The 19,422-nt window shown below is 35.8% G+C and overlaps 2 protein-coding genes across 6 annotated transcripts; both read right to left on the reverse strand.

Moving 5' to 3' along the window:
• Window positions 1-1,913: 1,913 nt before the first annotated feature.
• LOC142540920 (elongation factor 1-delta 1-like) lies at window positions 1,914-4,958 on the reverse strand. 4 transcript variants are annotated; one of them, XM_075647393.1, is made up of 8 exons: window positions 4,867-4,958; window positions 4,587-4,704; window positions 4,136-4,252; window positions 3,965-4,058; window positions 3,667-3,799; window positions 3,336-3,449; window positions 2,922-3,083; window positions 1,914-2,165 (listed from the first exon to the last, which is right to left on the reverse strand). In XM_075647393.1, coding segments are annotated over exons 2-8 (702 nt in total). In that variant the 5' UTR covers window positions 4,667-4,704; window positions 4,867-4,958; the 3' UTR covers window positions 1,914-2,163. The 4 variants fall into 4 exon arrangements, with proteins under 4 accessions (XP_075503508.1, XP_075503507.1, XP_075503506.1 ...); XM_075647392.1 differs by having other exon boundaries at window positions 1,914-2,174; XM_075647391.1 differs by lacking the exon at window positions 1,914-2,165 and adding an exon at window positions 2,222-2,575 and having other exon boundaries at window positions 4,587-4,699.
• A 6,462-nt stretch (window positions 4,959-11,420) lies between these two features.
• On the reverse strand, window positions 11,421-13,304 carry LOC142540922 (protein transport protein Sec61 subunit gamma-1-like). 2 transcript variants are annotated; one of them, XM_075647395.1, is made up of 3 exons: window positions 13,094-13,304; window positions 12,846-12,978; window positions 11,421-11,689 (listed from the first exon to the last, which is right to left on the reverse strand). In XM_075647395.1, the coding sequence occupies exons 1-2, from the start codon at window positions 13,185-13,187 to the stop codon at window positions 12,863-12,865; spliced, it is 210 nt and encodes a 69-aa protein (XP_075503510.1). In that variant the 5' UTR covers window positions 13,188-13,304; the 3' UTR covers window positions 11,421-11,689; window positions 12,846-12,862. The 2 variants fall into 2 exon arrangements, with proteins under 2 accessions (XP_075503510.1, XP_075503509.1); XM_075647394.1 differs by having other exon boundaries at window positions 12,842-12,978.
• Between the last annotated feature and the right edge of the window lie 6,118 nt (window positions 13,305-19,422).

Here is a 19,422-nt window from a genome sequence, read left to right on the forward strand (position 1 = left end):
CAATACATGCACCGCAATATTACCTTTTCGATTTCTTTATCTTGCTTTACCTCGGCAAGGGACATGTACACCGATATGGGTTTCATCCAATGCGCCGAGGCAACCTTGTATGTGTAAATAACATATGTATCATCGAACCACAAATTAAGGAAACCGAACTTAAAAAATAAATGATCGAAATGAGGTATTACCTTAAAACACCTCCATGTTTCGTTTCTACAATCTTCATCGACTGGAGATGGCTTGACAAGGAGTAGTGGATGTAACTTTAGCAACGCTTTAACAACATCATGAAAATGAGCACTAACTGTCTGTCCACTATGTATGTAATCATGCCCAGCTACCCGATTCTTTTTATGGTGCGCCAATATAGACAAGAACATGGCCACTTTCTCTTTGACTCGTACGTATCTTGAATCACCTAACTCTCCTAAGTTTGTTAACAAATAACAGAGTCGTGCAAACGCGCTTTGATTCACCCTTAAGTTAATCACACATTGGATATCTCCGACTTCAATAATCCTATGCAAATTGCTCAATTGAGCATTTACTTTTTCGATCATGCTGTACGAAGCAGCTTCTCTTCGATGGACATGACGGCTAATTGAGACCATTCGTGTATGCTCTCATATTAGGAGACATAACATCAAAAAAGATCGACATAACATATGGTTGACCAACAGAAGGATTACAATTTTTCTACGTTGCTTCATGTTGTCAGTAAACTCAACCGAAAACTGGAAATTTACATGTGATTACCAAACAAATGACAGAAACATTGTAAACTAACACATGTGATTTAATAGATACGCGATAAACGGAAATTATTTTCTTTACACTGTCATAAACAAAATGCAGAAAACATTGTTTCAAAATTTTTTGGGGAACTTCACAACTAACCCAACCTCACTTCCATAGCATAGCACAAGCTTCCATAGGCTCGCAATTAGAAATAAATGAGACGAAAATTCAGCAGAAATCATTATTGTCACGAATAAGAAGCGGGAAAATGAAATCTTCGACCAAAAATACCCATTTCAAGAACTACAACATTTACCTCCAGAAACAGAAGCTTCCAAGACGGATGCAGACGACAGAAAAGTATTTCACACTTCAACAGTATCGACGCCTTGAGAAATAGGAGAGCCAGCCATTGAAGAGAGATGAGAAGAGGTTGGTATTTTATGTTGGTGGGATAAATGATAAATTGGGGAGAGGAAGCATAAATATATACTACTGTTCATGTCAGGATTGGGTATACCATCAAAAAGTTGGGACTACTTTCTCTTCTTTTCATGGCCATACAGTGTAAACATCACGGGCTGAAAGTTATCACTTGTCACCTAAAAAACCAGTCAAACAACGGATAATACATTATTTCTTCCTTAGTCCATCTATAATTACTTCTACCAAACATGGCCTAGGTATTCATTGACAATTGGACTAACTTGATTTAAATAATTTGAATATGCTACTTTTCGCAGTTGATTTCATATGACTTTAGCACATTGATTTGAAGTCATGTAAATTTGATAAGCCAAGTTATAATTCCATAAATTGAAATTGAAATTTCATCTTCTGTTTAAAAAAATTAAAAATGAGATAATAATATAAAAATAAATAATTTAATAAAATTAAAGATGGGATAATAATATATAAATAAATAATCTAATATAATAGTAAATAAATAAAAAAATAGTTAATCTAATAGTTTATTTAATTTGATTAATTAAATTTAAGATATTTAATAATAAATAATTCTAAGAATAATATCATAATTTAAATTCAATTATTTTATTAAAATAAATATTTAATAATTTGATTAATAAAATAATGAATAAATAAAATGACCAAAAAAGCATGAAATATGATAAAAATAAATTATCAAAATATTGCTTATATACAACTTCAAATTGGGCTTGGGGTTATTTTATTATTAATAACATTACGTATTTCAAAAAATATGATGGATTTTCAAGTTTTTGGAACTCTATTTCAAATCCTAAGATAGCAACAAATTGCTCGTTTATTAATAACAAAGAAAAAGGGAGCTTTCAGCGACAACTTTTTAGTTCTCAAACTCAAACAAAGAAAGCAGATCACAGAATGTCTTGACAATAGACGACAGTTCATTCCGAAATCTCCACTGCTGATCGCATGTAGCTCTGGAACCTCTGCCCAAAGAAGGAAAACAAGTAGATGAGGCAAGTAAATGATAACGGAGACGACGAATAATTGATGACACGCAGAATCGAGACTTTGCGTAATTGCGTGCCCAAAAAAGAAAAGGCATGAGATAAAAGGAGTGCTTTAAACATCAGTATGTGTACGCATTTTGTTCACTCGATGCATGTACCAAGGAACAAAGACAAAAATAATCGAAATGCATATCATGCCACTGCACCGACAAGGAACTATCTCAACATAGTTGAGTGGGTAGTGTCACAGCAACTTTTGGGCAAAGGCCTAAAAAATCGTGAAATGATGAATAATGTCGGGACAAGGGCAAGGCAGGCGCAGCACTAATATCTAGTGTGGGTGCTCACACAAGTCCGGCAGATTATGTATCTTCTACCTGACAATAGTTTACCATGGAGCTCTAGTTCATAAACAATTCATTACCATTCCTTAGCATGATATGCAGTGACTCAAGAATACAAAGAGTGGTGAGCTTTGATATATATGTGTGTGTGTGTGTGCGCGTGTCTAAGTGCAGTTGGGGATCATATCAAAGCTGAGTAGCAACCAACAGAACCCAAGCATCAAGGAGCACACTGCTAAATGCATTCCTGCTTTGAGTCAGTAGACACATAAATTTCTTGAGCACATTGGAATACCCTAGGAATAAACCTTGCCATATGGTGCAAAACGATAACAGTAAAAGAATAATTTCAGTCAAAAGGCCAACAAAAGAAGCTTACAGATTTTATTGAAGGCCACAATGTCGCAACTTTGGACATATTCATTTATTGGTTCCACTGTGAGGTATTCCTCAATGAGCGAATCAACAGACACTAAGTCATCCACGATGGTCATCATAATCTGCAGCTTTTTAATACCATATCCAACAGGAATAAGATGAGCTGCAAAAAACATGATGCATCCACACATTACTCTTTCCACATAATTTCAGAATGAATAAATATGTAGCCGATCAGGATCGATGCTCCATCACAAGAAACTCCATACAAGGAAATATATTACCCTACAGTTATCTCACCACACAGTCCTACATAAGGTGCAAAATTTTGCAAAGCAAAACAAAAATCTTAAGGTGAAATATCAGTGAAGTCTTGAACCACCTGAAAACATTCATGAATCACTAGAGAACTTACATGCTCCCCAGTGTAGACCTTCCATCTGCACACTTCTAACAGCTTCCTCGAGTTTTTTCATGTCTGTTTCATCATCCCATGGTTTCACATCCAGCAGGACAGATGACTTCCCAGCTGAAACAGAATAACAAAATCCATATATTAAACTAACATGGTTGGATATTAAGAAATTTAAACAAAATATCAAACTAAATAATGTCCCTACTACAATTAAGGCACTCACTATCAACAAATTACAGCTCATTTATTTCAAAAGAGATGCAATGAATCACAATTCATAGAACAAAACAAAAAAAAAAAACAACTTGCACATATATAACTAATAACTCACACTCTTTCTTCTTTCCAGATGCCTTCACAGCTGCGGCACGCTCTTCAGCAGCTTTCTTCTCTTCCTCGGTTTCCTCACCAAACAAGTCCACATCATCGTCGTCGTCGTCGTCGTCATCCTCAACAGCTGAGTCCTAAAAAACATGTTCCATGCATCCACACAAGGTCATAAAAGGCTGACATCAAAGGTTAGAAGGTTTAACCAAGAAATTAAAATGGCATAACTACAAGTGGTAGACAGAATTTTGAAAGTTATGATCTTAAAAACAATGCAAATAGTCTATATTTCAATATCTTGCCTTGCTGTCTGAAACTGGTGGAGTTGCAATTGCCTCCTTAGTGGCTGGAGCTGAACCTTCAATAGTCACACCACATCCTTCACCAGAAACTCCACTGCATATGCCTATTCATAATAAATAACAAAACCTACAGAATGTTGATATTTAGGTAAAAAAAATTAAAAGACATACGAGATCCTCAACAACGCCTCAATATGGTTGTACCACCGTGATACATTCACCAAGTCAGATGGTGGAGGCTTCACAAGGGAAGCATGCACAGTGAGATCGTCTTTTGACGCTTGATACCTGGGACAACATATGAAGCAAATACTTAACTAGCATACAGATATAATTTTTCATCTACTATCAATAGCCAACAGAAGAGACTATTGACATAATGTTTCATTGTTTTTATTAAACTACGCATGAATAATGTTGATAATATCCTCAAACAGTGATGCCCCAAAAAATATCCATCTAGAAAAAATCTTATCGCATAATTAGTAAAACCCATACCGATCTCAAAACACAACAAAAACAAAAGGTAGCAAATACTTGGGTGGTGTGGACACAGAAATTTCCCATCAAACATTTAAATCACAAGCAGAAATGCAACTGAATACAAGAACAAATTACTGACCCAGTTATATAACTGCGAGATAAAAGATACTCATCAAGCTTCTTGAGGCCACCGTCCGAACTAACGTTGAACAAATTCATGGCTTAATAATTAATACACGAGTTCGAATCGATCTGTTCTGCACCGCATGAATAATGTTGAATCAGGGGGAAAAACTAACAGCAAAATCAAAGAGCGATTATGAAACAAATCCACGCGACATCGAGAAAAATTGCTTACAACCTCAAATTAGAGTACGAATACACACATTAGAGCAAAACAAATCTGGCGAAAGACTTACAAGTGCAGCGCGGCGGTCGCGAACTGGGCTCTGGAGTTCGGAATGGGAGTGACGGTGAATTCCAGAAAATGAAATTATTCTAGGAGTAATATTCATGTATAATTTAAATAAAATATTTATTTCATAAAATAATGATTCATAAGATGATCTTATATAAATTTTCTTGAAAATTGATCTTAAATTATGTTAGATTCATAATAATAAAAATATGTTTGATTTGAACCTTTTCCAATTTTTTTTTATAAATTCATTAGTTCAATACACTATTAATCCACTTTGTGCAGAGAAAATAAAAAAATCCGAAATAAGCTAGTAACATCTATATAAAATTAAATTGATTGCATTTAAAAACCTTTGTTTTTAAAAATCACATATAAAACTTCTTACTAATAACATAAATGTGATTTTTTAATACGAGTTTAAGGTATTGTTTGTAAATGTTTAAAAAATTATTATGGATTTTTCTTTTACAAAACTTTGTAATTTTGTAAAATAATTTCATAATATTTTTTTAGACATTTGCGAACGTTACTTGATCTTAGATTCTTTTTTTAAAAAAATAAATTAGACATTATTTTTTATTTTAAGTAATGAAGGAGCTAGGGAGTGGTGGGCGGTGGAGGCACTCGTCGAAATTTGTTAAATTTTTTATATATAAATATAATGACCAAATTGTTTTTTGTGTTTATGTTGATCTCCGAAACTGAGAACAATACGAGTTGAGGAAAAGAAAATTCAATACGAGTCATGGACACGCGCATCGCACCACACTGCTACGGGCCGGGCCGGCCGGCCTGTCGCACGCGCTTGTGTTTCACCGAGACCCAGCTTATCAGCGTTTTCCCTCTGTTCAAAAATTTCTTGTGCCCTTGGGGCCCAAACCCTTAGCTCAAACTTGAATCTAACAAAATAGTCTATTATTGGCACTTTTTTCAATGTGAAACAACTCCCACTCTCTTTCATTCACTACTCACCATGTGGGGACCCGGACGCTAATCAAGTTCATAATTGTCATTGGGGCAATTTAAGCAATTATAATAAACAAGGTCTAATTGTTTTTTTTAAAAATGCGGAATGTAATGGAAATCATACTAGTATACATATCAGTATAAAATAAGATACAAGTCCTGTACAGCATACATTCAATACAGACTAAGATTCAACAACTAGTTATCAAGTGTTCAAACCCTATCTACAGCAACATTAAGGTCCGTGGTCTCCACTCTAATCATGATCTCTTGTCATCTCCTCGATCCTGATCATGTCCCGCCTGTTGTCATGCATACATACAAACACGACAACAGCCGGATAATTCCGGTGAGAATATAATCTCAGTATAAATCAACGAACATGCAATCATATAAACAATGTAAAAGCATGTAACAATTATCAGTAACATATTTCAAAATCTGAAACATAATCAATATGAAATCGTAAATCAGACTCGTGACTCCACGGCTCAGACTAGACTCAATCCTAGTCTAGGGATCCCGGTTTTCAGACGTTGGCATTCCATATCGACCAACAGTAATAGAAGAAACTCCGATTCTATCAACGTCGATATAACAAAACATCCAGTGTCTTGACCTAACCGTCACAGACTTTGGCGTTTTCACCAATTTCCTATCCTGTGACATCGTGCAATGTGCCCCTGGCGATCCCACCACTATCAGGCACTTCTGTCACAAGATCACTCGTCTAATACTCATCTAATACGTGCTTTCTATAAATCAATAGAACAAGCATATCAATTTAAATCAATGAACATAATAATAATAAGTATGTGATTTAGGGAAACTCAAGTATATCCCACTTGAGTCGATGTCCCAATACCACATTGACTTATACCTTTCGTTTGTAGTCTCGGTCTGAAGCAATATCAGTTCTGAACTCAAGACTGTCTCTGTAAATCTGAAACGACATATCGAGAATCATAATATCAATGTTTTATTCTCAATTCAAAACTGAATCTGATTAATCTGGATTTAAGTCAAATCAACAGCATAACGGCACAATCTCAGTATCCCCGTCAATATCAAATCAACAGACATCAATTACAAATCATAACTCATATATGATACAATGTGTAATTCATTCATAATCCAAATCTGTCCGATTCAAAATCAATATGATCAGAAAATCATAGCAATTCTATAATCAATTTGTTTCTCAATCTGACTTCGATTCTAGGATGTCTAACATGCCAAGGACATCATATATGAAGTGTATTCGATTCCAACAACATCATAATTTCAAAACCTATCAAAACATAACACAACTTACGTCCAGTTGTAGCCTGCGTTGATAGGAACACAGTACTGAAGTCGGATTCAAATTCTGACGGGCGGATCTTTCACAAAAAGCGTAGTGATTTTTCACAGCTTTCCCCTGAACCTTTCTCGGTTTTCTTGCGAAGGAAATGAAGAGAATTGCAACTTATATACATCAGTTGCATGGTAAAGCTACGTGGCTCGTCCTTTCACAAAACACGTCTCGCCGCGGGTGCGCTACCCTTTGGACCGCGGGTGCGCTGAGCATACTGGATCACTACCAACATTTCAGAAAGAGCGAACGCGGGTGCGGTGCTTTTTGTACCGCGGGTGCGGTGCTTTTTGTACCGCGGGTGCGGTGCCTCTACTGTAGCAACACCGCGGGTGCGGTAGATTTTATAGCGCGGGTGCGGTGACCGTTCTGTATCTCTTCAGAAATTTCCTATGAAACATCGCGGGTGCACTGTCTTTTGAACCGCGGGTGCACTGTCTGTGCTGTCCCAACAATATATTTTGCAACTAAAATCGAATCACAACGTCTCTTGTTCGGTCTTCGATAAATACATCAAATCATGCATTAATAATTGTTGATTAACAGCTCACATCTCGGGCATTACACACCATTTATCCAATACAAATAAATAAAACAAAACAATAATTGATAATTAAAAAAAATATATTAACTCAAAGTTGCCACTCCTCAAATTATTTAAAATTTGTTTTCTGTTTTATCGATTTTTCATTTACAAACATAATTTTATCTTTTGTACTTTAACTTACATATTAGCATTTGATCTGGAAAGATTGAAGTTCAAATTTTGGTCCAGTTTTTGTATAATTCATTGCTATGAAATATGTAATAGAAAAATTATTTAAAATTAGGCTTATAGTCACTTTTTATTTTTGAATAATCTCTTTTTTTCTACAATCAACTTTCTTAGTTGTGCCAAATAAATTCATTATATATATATATATATATATATATATATAAAACATTTTATTGATTCATTATTACATAAACCCGATTTCACCCAGACCAAAAATTTTTTTTAGCTCCGTTCGTACACCTTTTTTTGACGCCTTTTTATATTTATATTTAGGTAACGAGACTTTCTCGAGTGGTTCTAGGCAAGTGACGGTCTCATAATGCTTGCTTTAAAAAATTATCATCGAATTTCTCGGGGAAAATTTCAATTCGGTCACAAATGTTTAATTACTGTCCTAATTTGATAACAAATTATGTTCAATTCGGTCACAAATGTTTCCATTCGGTCACAAATGTCCTCCATTATCATATTCACCTGAATCGATCACACCTACTGAGTCTAAAACTCAACACATCATAATCTTGATAACAAATAATACGTATAGAATCACATGCAACAGCGAAAATACTTTTACTAAACATGTACGTTTCATGAACATGCATAAACTTAAACATTTTTATATCAACATAAACATATTCATATTCATATCATCATCAATATATTCATATTTATCATATACGTATATGTATTTTTTTTCGTTGAATTCAAATCGTTAATCGTGACTTTCGTATCCATGTTCGTATTGGGGCGATGGAGATATGATCGACACTCTCACCCATCACAATTACTAAACAGCGAAAATACTTTTACTAAACATGTATTGGGCAACGGAGACATGAGCGACGCTCTCACCCGTCAACTGAGTATTGGCCTTACGTATTAACATATCATGTTAATGGAAATACGATCGTCGAGCTTCTTCTGGGGCCTTCTCCCGTAAACGGGCTCCCTCTAGACCCTTTTCCCTCACGATATCTCCAATCATATCATCGTCATCGTATCGTCGTATTAATCACAATTACTTCACTTCCTTCAACATTTCATATTTTCATCACTTATAAAAATTACAAATGCATATATCGTTTTTCTTTTAAACCAAGCATACAACATGTCTTTTAACGTTATCGTTTCATCTTAAAATTCCATAAACATGCAAAATAATCATATTAACATATAAAACAGCATTCAGGACACTGCCATGACATTTACTAATTTTTACGTGTAAAATTACCGTTTTACCCCTAGACGTAAAATTTCACGATTTTGACATTTTCTTAATTCCGTTGACTCTAGATCATCCCAAATAATTATTTAAGCTTACATTAATTTTCTCATATTTTTATTTAACTTAAATCGATGACTTTCAATTTAATATTTAATTATAACGTATTACTGCGTTTTAATCCCGGATTAAATCAAACTTTATTATAAAATTCCCAAACTTAAAACTTAGACTTTTAATATTTATTTAGCCCTCGTGAACAATGACTCGACCCCCGTTGAGCCATGTTTCGAATTTTAGTTCAAAGGAGACCCTAACTCGAACCACCTAAGGAACCTATGAGCCAACTTACGTTTTCTATGAGCCATGCCCGAACCATCCTGAACCAAGTTCGAACCAGATCCTATATCGGCCCTACTGGACCCTTAGAACCCCTAGGACTTAACCCCAAGCTTGAACCGAAGCCACAGATCAGAACAAGCTCTCGGCCGAGACTCCTCATGCGGTAGGACTCCATGTTTACGCCCCTATGACCCTAGCCACTGGATCAGCCCCTGAACCACACCCTTGTGCACCCTCTTAGGACCCTAGTGACTCAACCTAGCCCAGCTCGAAGCCCCCTGGGCGAGCCAAGTTTCCCTGCGCGGCTGCGCACCCTATGCGCGCAAGCGCGATTCTTCTCGGGTGGAGTCCTAGCTTGCTACGAGTCCTCCCAGCCCCTTGTCTGCTAGGAGTCCTTCCCTGACCCAAACCATGACCCAGCCGTGACTCAAGCCAAGCCATGCAAAGCCTAACCCCTTAAATCCGAACCTTGGCCCCAAAAACGCAAGCCACGGTTCCAGCTTCTATCGTGTTCGTGTACAGCGATGTTTGTGCATCCTTGGACTCCTTAAAATCATGTAAAACAATGCCCTTTCAATTCCTAATCATGGCAGCCCATATATACATAAAAATCCTGATTTTGGATCAAAACACATGCTTTGAAAATTCACACTTGATGCATAAACGAAAATATTCAAAGGTGCAACTTTTTTTCATGCAATACATAATTAAATACATAATATGGTATGATGGATGAGTAAATGAAAGAATATGACGTGCCTTTGCGTGTATAATGCACGAATTAACGTTGACAATCAAAGAACGACGACGAGAGGACGCTGGCTGAATTTCCTTGAAGAACTCGAAGCTTTTCCTCTTGAATTTTATTGTGTGTGCCGTGTATTGGTGGGAGAAGGAGTCTTGCAATTTGTTTAGGGTGTGGGGCGTGTAAATAATGGGGTTAGGGGGTAGGGTTTGCACTTAAATAATTAATTAAAACACTAATGATAGCTTAGGCTCATTAATAAGATTAGTTAGTTCCATTATGCACAATAGTGCTTTTAAAAATTATTTTGTTTAATAAAGTTTGTGAATTTATTAGCCGGTTGTCAAAACGTTCGTATTCTTGTTGAAAATCCAACACCGATAAAAATTACTTTCCGGCGTATAAAATCACCTCAAAACTCTTTATTTTCAAAAATAAGAAAAAACATCAACCATATTTTAAGTAATTAAAAACAATTATATAATAAAACATTTTTCATTTTTTCAAACATCGGTCCCCGTTCCTCGATCGCAACCCGAATAACCTTTAAAAATAGAGTTTTATGCATTAATGCACAAAAAAACATTTTAAACATGTACATATGCATATCATAATTAATTTATGAAATTAAAGCAATTTAATAACAATACATAAGAAGTTGATAATCTTGCATGCACGTGATTCACACGGACCTTCGAATTTTCGGGACTTTACAAATTTTATGTCCTAATATTGTCATTGGCCCGCACATGACCAGTATATTCCTTGCACAAAATAATTTTACTTGCACTTAAATGGGGGCCAAAAAAAAAAGAAGAAGTTATAAATTAGAATTAAAAATCTTTCATATCAAAGCAATCACATTTAGCCGAAAACTTTAAATTACATTTCTGAAATGATTGAAAAAAACTAGAATTAAGTTTTTTCCCTTATAAAAAATAAAGTTATGAACATGAAATGAGACCAGAGTTAAGTTAAGTGTCCAACATAATATATGTTACGCCTACACAAAGGAATTTGAAGATTAGATGAAAGGGAGTTTCTTGCAAGTTGCAGGCTACACTATTCAAATGCGAGGTCATTTGAGATTCTGCCACTAAAATCAACCAAATTGATCCACACAAACCATTTTAAACTACTATAAATAATAAGAGAATAAGCATATTTCATTTGTTGCATCCAATATAGCCAACAAGAGATTAAATAAAATGGTAAAAGAACAGGGACTGGGAGTCGGATGATTAGATGGTCATCATACATGGGAAGTTCATGATACATGATAAAATAAAATGACGTGTCGCGTTTCAACTATCACAAAAAGTTCAACAAAAATTGAAACGAGCTAACTGATTATCAGATTTTCACATCCTTTCCTGCATACTGATTGATTGTCGAGGTTATTGTATCAACAAAAATCCTGCAATGGCACACAAAAGTATATCATTGAGTCAAATGTAGTTTAATCAGAAACTTTGGCTGTAATCAATTTTTACCGAAGAAAAGTTGATGTAGGAGAAATGATGTAGAGCAAAAATAAGTGAAGGCTAGTGAAATGCGACAACATTGAGGTAAGAGCAGCTGGAGCATTGATAATTGATGTTTACTTCCACAAGCTGAGGGAAAAATTCTCCATGTTGCCTTCTAAAATAACTTAAGCAAACATTTTTCTCTCTTGAAGCTACTCTCACTTTACTTTCAACATCAAACCACATGATGCCACCTCGAAGTTTAATTTTGTTGGTGATGCTTCCAAGAACAATAACAAAACATGAAAAAGCTCATCTCCACAACTCCATCAGTGACATGGGGCGAAGAAAAAAGAAAACACAACCATAAAACACAACGAACCATAGATATTACAGGACCAAGGTTGCTTTACATGTATTATTGAAACGAGGTGCATGAGATATATTAAACAAGATTTTGGACGCACAAACAATTTTTTGTCCTAATAACTCTAGAAAATACTAGACAAAAACAAAACAAATATTCATTAGTGGGGAAGCAAAACAAATTACAAGACATGTGCTTCATAGTCAATGCAAGCACTTAACTGATGTCTTGCGCCTTAAGAGCTAAGCACCACTAAAACTCGAGCATTGAGGAATGCATGCTTTGTGGGTTTCTAATCATGCACAGATTCATTACTAACTTCACAACGGTTCTTTGCTGTTTCACTGTTGTTATCGGTTATATAACCATTGTGGGATGACCGATGACTAATGGGGACATATTTCCAATTCGGTTAATTTTTTCCTCTCAGAAACTTTTATACATCGGCTGATGCCTCATAATTAGCAACAGAGAAATTTCAATTGAGCCAAGGATCTTTGCCCTAGTGGCAAGGCTGCCCAAGGCCCTAGTGGTCTTCCCACCGGTTGGGCTGCATGTTTAGTCAGATTAGGTTTTAGATAAATCTCTTGAAAAAAATAAGTTTCAATTGATTAAGGAATTACGAACCCGGATGAATCAACAAAGGAACAGGTATAATATCACACAATTTAAATCAATAACTTTTGAGGTAAAAATTTAATAAACAACGCATCATGTAAATCAGTAAAATAATCACCTACTCGATGCGATCGAGGCATTAAGAAGCACCAACGATAATATTGTTGATAGGAATGAAGATCAATTTAACGAAAAAGCCTACGAATCCCATTACCACGAACCCGATCGCCGTACGAGTCGCTACCTTCGTGAATTCTACATGCACAAATCAATTACACCATCAATTAGTCACAATAATAAACAAATATTTTTTTAGAAAAATATTAGTGATCACAGATTCAGATCTCATAGTTCTCCGAAGAAATCGCACCTTTGCGATCGGGCTTGTGGCATCGCTTAACAAGGCGAACGCTGTCCTTGGAGAAATCTCTAAGCGGATCGAAAACCTGGTCCAGAGCATCCATCTTTGTTCGATTCGATTTCACTTCGTCTCCCCTCCTTTTCTCCGAAGAACAGATCGCTTGGGGATTGGTTTACGTTTCGGCGCAGGGTTTCCAGATTGGTTAAAGTCAAATATGATGACGCTGTGTTTAAATACCAAAATAACCACGACGAAAAATTTTAGTCGTTTTTTGTTTTAAAAAAATAACTTTCATATTTATTAAATAATAATAATAAGATTTTGTAGGAAAATATTAAAAATTTTAATTAACGGTAAATTGCTCATAAATACCTAAAATCAAACACAAATGTACTTCCACTCCCTATGTCAGTATTAATATGTTTGAACTCCCTGACATCTCTTATTATGTGTTTAAGGTCCCTATTTGTTAACAAGTTACAATGCTGCCCTCATTATTTTTCTAAAATCCGGAAATACCCTTACATGGGCATGTGTAAAAAATGAAAATCAATCTCCAGAAACCTAAATGGATCGGCTCTCATTATCCTCAACCCTTAAACGCTCCTCTTTTCCCATTACCGATGAAAATCTTAGGAAAAAATTGTGGCCAAATCCTTTGAACGACTAAACAAGATTAAACTTTGCACTCAATTTTTATTCGTTGTCTGCAATCTCTCGTCACTTTTGTCCTTTAATTTTCTGTGTAACGGAATTTGCTGGAGTTGGGTTATCATCGAATCTTGCGTTTCTTGGTACCTGCAAGTTCAATAACCAACTCTTTGTGATTTCGATTTTCAATGGGTGTAGTTTGTTTGATATTTTTGCTAGTCTTGAGAAAAAAACGAGGAGATTAATCCTCAATCCATTACTCTGCAATACCTAGCTCCCCAACATAAGATGTACGTGACGTTGAACGATGATGATGATGATGATGATGATGTGCTTAATATGATCCATCTTCATATGTGTATGAAGCTTACAGTGATTGAACTGTTAGCAGAGAAAAAAGAACAGATTGGAGGTGGAAAATCTGTGGAGATGTAATATCGTTATTTAGTTTTATTTTGTATGTTGTGTTTTTTTGTTATGTTTTTTGTGTTCATATTGCACTTTATTTTAGTGATAATCCTGAAAGTTAAGAATACAGTGGTTTTGTGTTGTGTATTTGTTAGACTAATTCAAGCAGTAGTCTATGTTGTGTCATTATTTCCATTTGAATAAGTAAACTGATGCCAAAATTTTCAGTATCTATTGTAGTACTAATGTTTTCCATTAGAGAACTTAGTTTTTACCTATTTATTACTGAATATATGGTTATGATATTGGTAAGGGTTGAGGATGATGACACACATTCCAGTAGTGATAACGAGCTCGAAGATGCCCCCGTACAAAATTCCATTGACCCTTGGTTTCATTGCATCCGAGGCGAGGGGCAAATATTCAAGGATGCTGTAGAATGTAGAACCTATATTAAAAAGTATTCGATTGCTACCAGACGTTCATATTTATATAAAAAAATTGATCGAGAAAATATTATCGCTATTTGTAGTGTAAAAAGTTGTAAATGGAGGATTTATGCTTCTCGACATAAAGCAGACAATCTATTTGGGATTAGAAAATGCAATTTACAACACTCGTGTGGAGAGGATAATTTACGTAGTAGATGACATCCTAGAGCTGATGCAGCTTGGGTTGCTAATGCATTGAAGGATAAATTGAGGGGAGAGCCTTCTTATCGTCCTTGTTTAATGATGAGGGATTTACATAGGGACTATGGAGTAGAGATAGGTTATCGCAAGGTGTGGAAGGGCAAGGAAATAGCGATGCATGATATTCACGGTTCAGAAAAGGGATGCTACAATAGATTGAGATGATATTGTCAAGCTGTTAGAGAAACAAATCCTGGCAGTGTTGCTGAATGTGAGATAGATCCGGTAGATAATAAGTTTAAACGATTATTCATTTGTTTTAATGCATGTGCAGTTGGTTTTGCTACTGGTTGTAGATCGTTGATATTTTTGGATGGAACTCACATAAAAAATAAATACAAAGGAAGTATGCTACTTGCTGTGACGAAGGATGCCAATGAAGATCTTTTCACTTTAGCATATTCTGTAGTAGATGCGGAGAATGATTCAAATTGGGAATGGTTTTGTTATCATTTGAGATGTGTCATACTTACGCATCATACCATGAGATTCGACAGATTCACTTTTTCTCAGACAAACATCCTGGGATTATCAAGGCTATCCAACTTTTATTTCCGGGTAGTCATCATGCGTATTTTTTGAGACACTTGGTCGATAATTTTGTGAAGACGGTTAGTAATTAATTAATGTTTTTTTGTGTGTATTATATGATTAAATAGTTTTAATGTAGGTATGTACTGTTATTAGAAAATTTTTTATTAATTGTCTTTTGTTCATTACAGGTGTTGCGAAGTTATCCTCTACATAACAAGAAACATTGGTCGTCGGTATTCAAAAAAGCTGCCTATGCCCCATCACAACATGATTTTTCACAGCACATGAATAATATACTTGACTCAATGCCACTTGCAGTAGCATTTATTCAGAAGTCTGAGCCTGAAAGCTGGGCTAATGCTTTGTTTCGTGGAAATCGTTGGGATGTTATAAATAATAACATCGCTGAATGTTGGAATAATTGGGTTAAACCAGCTCGTTATCTCCCTATTGTTTCTTTGGTTGACCATATACTTGTGGAAATAATGAATATGATGCACCGACGACGCGAAGCAACATTAGGCATGGTGAAAGAATTATGCCCAGCAAAGGAGAAGGCTGTTATGAGAACATACATTGAATCTCGCACCTTGAGAGTGCACCGTTCATGTGGTTGGAAGCTTGAAGTAGTTGATGGTGATAAAACATGTGCTGTTGATTTGAATGAATGGACTTGTTCATCTAGAACCTGGCAGATCCATATGCTCCCTTGCAAACAAGCTTGTGCTGCCATAGAATCGAAGTCAATGTCGGTATACGCCTTCTGTGATAAATTTTTCAAAACTGATATGTATCGTCAAACATACTAGGACATTATTAATCCCATACCGACATTTGACATGTATGAGTTTAATGGCGATGAAGGATATGTAATCAATGCTCCTAATGTGCGTAGTCAACCAGGGCGTAGAAGGACTCAAAGAATACCATCCTAAATTCAATCACGTCCGTCAAAGTGTAGTCATTGTCGTGTACGAGGACACAACCGAAGAAGCTGCAAAGAAGCTATAAACTAGCTTATTTTGTCTTTTTGGTTATTTTGAATGGTGCTCGTAGAAATTTGTTCAATTTCATTGACCATTTTGAATTTCATTTTCATTTGTTATTTTCTTGCAGTTGATACAATTTTGCTAATTTCTACAGAAAAAGGACAACAGTGGATTCAATTTTGGACGTGCGCAAGAGGAGACACACCTGTTCCAGTGGCAGCATTGGTGGTGTAGCCTTGATTTGATTATTGTGTTTTTGCATACTGTTGGTTGAGTTGTTAGGTGTTATATGATTTTTTGAATTTGAATTCTGTTGTAACATTTCATGTGTTGTCTTTGTAATGTATACAATTTGTGGTTCAGTTTCAGAATGATTTTGTGCCACTGGTGTATGATGCTATATTATTTCAGAAGTTCATGTGTTGTCTTTGTAATGTATACAATGTGTGGTTCAGTTTCAGAATGATTTTGTGCCACTGGTGTATGATGCTATATTATTTCAGAATTATTTTTCTGTCGCTGGTGTATATCTTTGTGAACACCTACTGGTACATTTGGTTGAGGGTTTGTTGTCCATTTTCTGGTTTGTATTCATTGTGGCCGATTATATCACATGAGAAAAAAATGTAGGACAAAATTGGCTGAATCTAGTATCATATATATATCGATATGGTACACAATGGGGAAAATTCTGGTACAAATATTGTGCAATTCAACTAGACATTAATACAAACATTATTGAAGTACGCAAAGCATAATCACACATTGTTCGTGATGACAATTTCACTTGGACATTGAAACAAACACAAGAGCTACAATGAGCAAACTTGCAATTAAAAAACATGTGCAACCGAAACAACAACAAATTCCTGCCATATTGGTGGCCATGTTGTCATTCTTATCAGAGAGAACGTTATCATCAAATGGTGGCAAACCATGTGTCGCTGAAGAAGCAGATTTTGAGTAGCTGAAAGTTGTTTTCATAGGTGTACTAATGTTGGATTTTGATTTATTTTCTTCAAGTACTTGGCTGTGGTATTCATCACACCAATAAAACCGATTAGGGTGTCGTAGCTCTCGGGGACAAGTGTAGTAATACTGTAACGTCCCAGATTCGACGACTGTCCTCACTGTATCAAGACGAGTCTTTCCAGCGTGCTTATGTCCTCACTCACACGCACCCCGGGAAACTTCCCAGGAGGTCACCCATCCCAAAATTGCCCCAAGTCAAGCACGCTTAACTTCGAAGTTCTTATGTGATTAGTTACCGAAAAGAAGATGCACCTTCGTGATATGAGTAGTACAAATCAAATATTTTAAGCCCTCTTCAACTGTACAGTCCATTACATTGAACAGTCTCGAAATCCCTCTCATTCCGGTGTGGGGTCGGTTCATTCATGTTCCCTCCACCTAGAAGCCTGCCAGGAGCCGCTCATTGTCCGTGCAACTGATGGCACCGGCGATCACCCCCCGCCCTCTTCGGCCCCGGGCCTCACAAATACTTTCCCGGACGGGTAGCTCGTTGACCGGCTTCTCGTAAATTCATTTTTCCATAGCCACATTGGCATTCGGGTGCATCCTTGAACTCCATTCAGCAACAATGGAGGTCGTGTGTTCTTACAGAAGGATGAGAAGTGAAGTGAAGATAGTTGAGAAGGGAACCGAACCGAAAATTAATGTTGTGGTCTACGTTCAAAACTTTTCAGAGTCAAAATTCGTGAGTCAAAGTTGTGTACAGCTGTTGTCACTGACAAAATAGTAGAGTGAAGGTGATGTTTTTGTTTTTTTGACTGTGGTGAAATGTGTAATTATGTAATTCTGAATGGTGCTACATTTTTAAAATGTAGTACTAGATAATAGTCACTGTGGTGCTTCTTAAAGTTCTTATTGTCCCGTATTTTGGCTTTTATGTAACCTAACATTCATTCCCAACTAACATATCGAATCATGTTTCATGAATGTTGATTAATGTTACGAGGTGCTCAATTTTAGGCAAATGATACCACAGATTGGTTACTGAGGTGCTCCATAATATACAAAGTATACTGTATTTGTGTTTCTTTGTACCAATACAATGAGCAATACATAAATACATCATATGACCATAAAAAACGTATTACATTAATAACAAGTCAACAAATATTTGAAATGATTACATAAATAATACTCGCCTATTTGTTTTAAACTTAAAAAAATTTATCAAATCAGTATAGTTCAGTTGTCGTTTCATTTCTATGACAAATAATTTTTGATTAACTTCAATTTCGATAAGTTTATTTTCTGCTGATGAGTTGTGAGTGATATGGATAACAAAATCTTACGGGCAAACATAAGTATTTGAAAATAAACCATTCAGTATTGTCAAACAACATAAGTATTTGAGAATAAAAAACTCAGTGTTGTTCAAACACCGTAACATATCAATTGGTTTTATTATTAATTAGTTGAATAGAATCTCACGACCATCAACTTCGAACAACAGTTAAGGTAAAATGCTCATTGTGACTCAAGATTATCGAAGCTTCATAGAATACTTCATCAAACTAGTTAATGCTCACTATTTAATTTCTCAAATTCAATAAAACCCACAACTTTCTTGATATTGTTCAAATTGTTCAAACTGAACTCGAGAAAAAATCGAGCTTAATCAATTATTAGGCAAATGATACAAGTGGTAACTTAGGTGCTCCATAATATACAAAGTGTACGAGGTGTACGAGGTGCTCAATTTTAGGCAAATGATACCACGAATTGGTTAGTTAGGTGCTCCATAATATACAAAGTGTACTATATTTGTGTTTCTTTGTACCAATATTTTACGAAGTGAGGACATGGGTGCACAACTAGTACATGCACACATGGACGTCGACGTGGTGTACGAGGTGCTCAATTTTAGGCAAATGATACCACGAATTGGTTAGTTAGGTGCTCCATAATATACAAAGTGTACTGTATTTGTGTTTTTTTGTACCAATATTTTACGAAGTGAGGACATGGATGCACAACTAGTACATGCACGCATGAACGTCGACGTGGTGTACGAGGTGCTCAATTTTAGGCAAAT

The sequence above is a fragment of the Primulina tabacum genome, chromosome 3, assembly GCF_025594145.1.
Source record: "Primulina tabacum isolate GXHZ01 chromosome 3, ASM2559414v2, whole genome shotgun sequence".
In the NCBI taxonomy this organism is placed as follows: domain Eukaryota; kingdom Viridiplantae; phylum Streptophyta; class Magnoliopsida; order Lamiales; family Gesneriaceae; genus Primulina; species Primulina tabacum.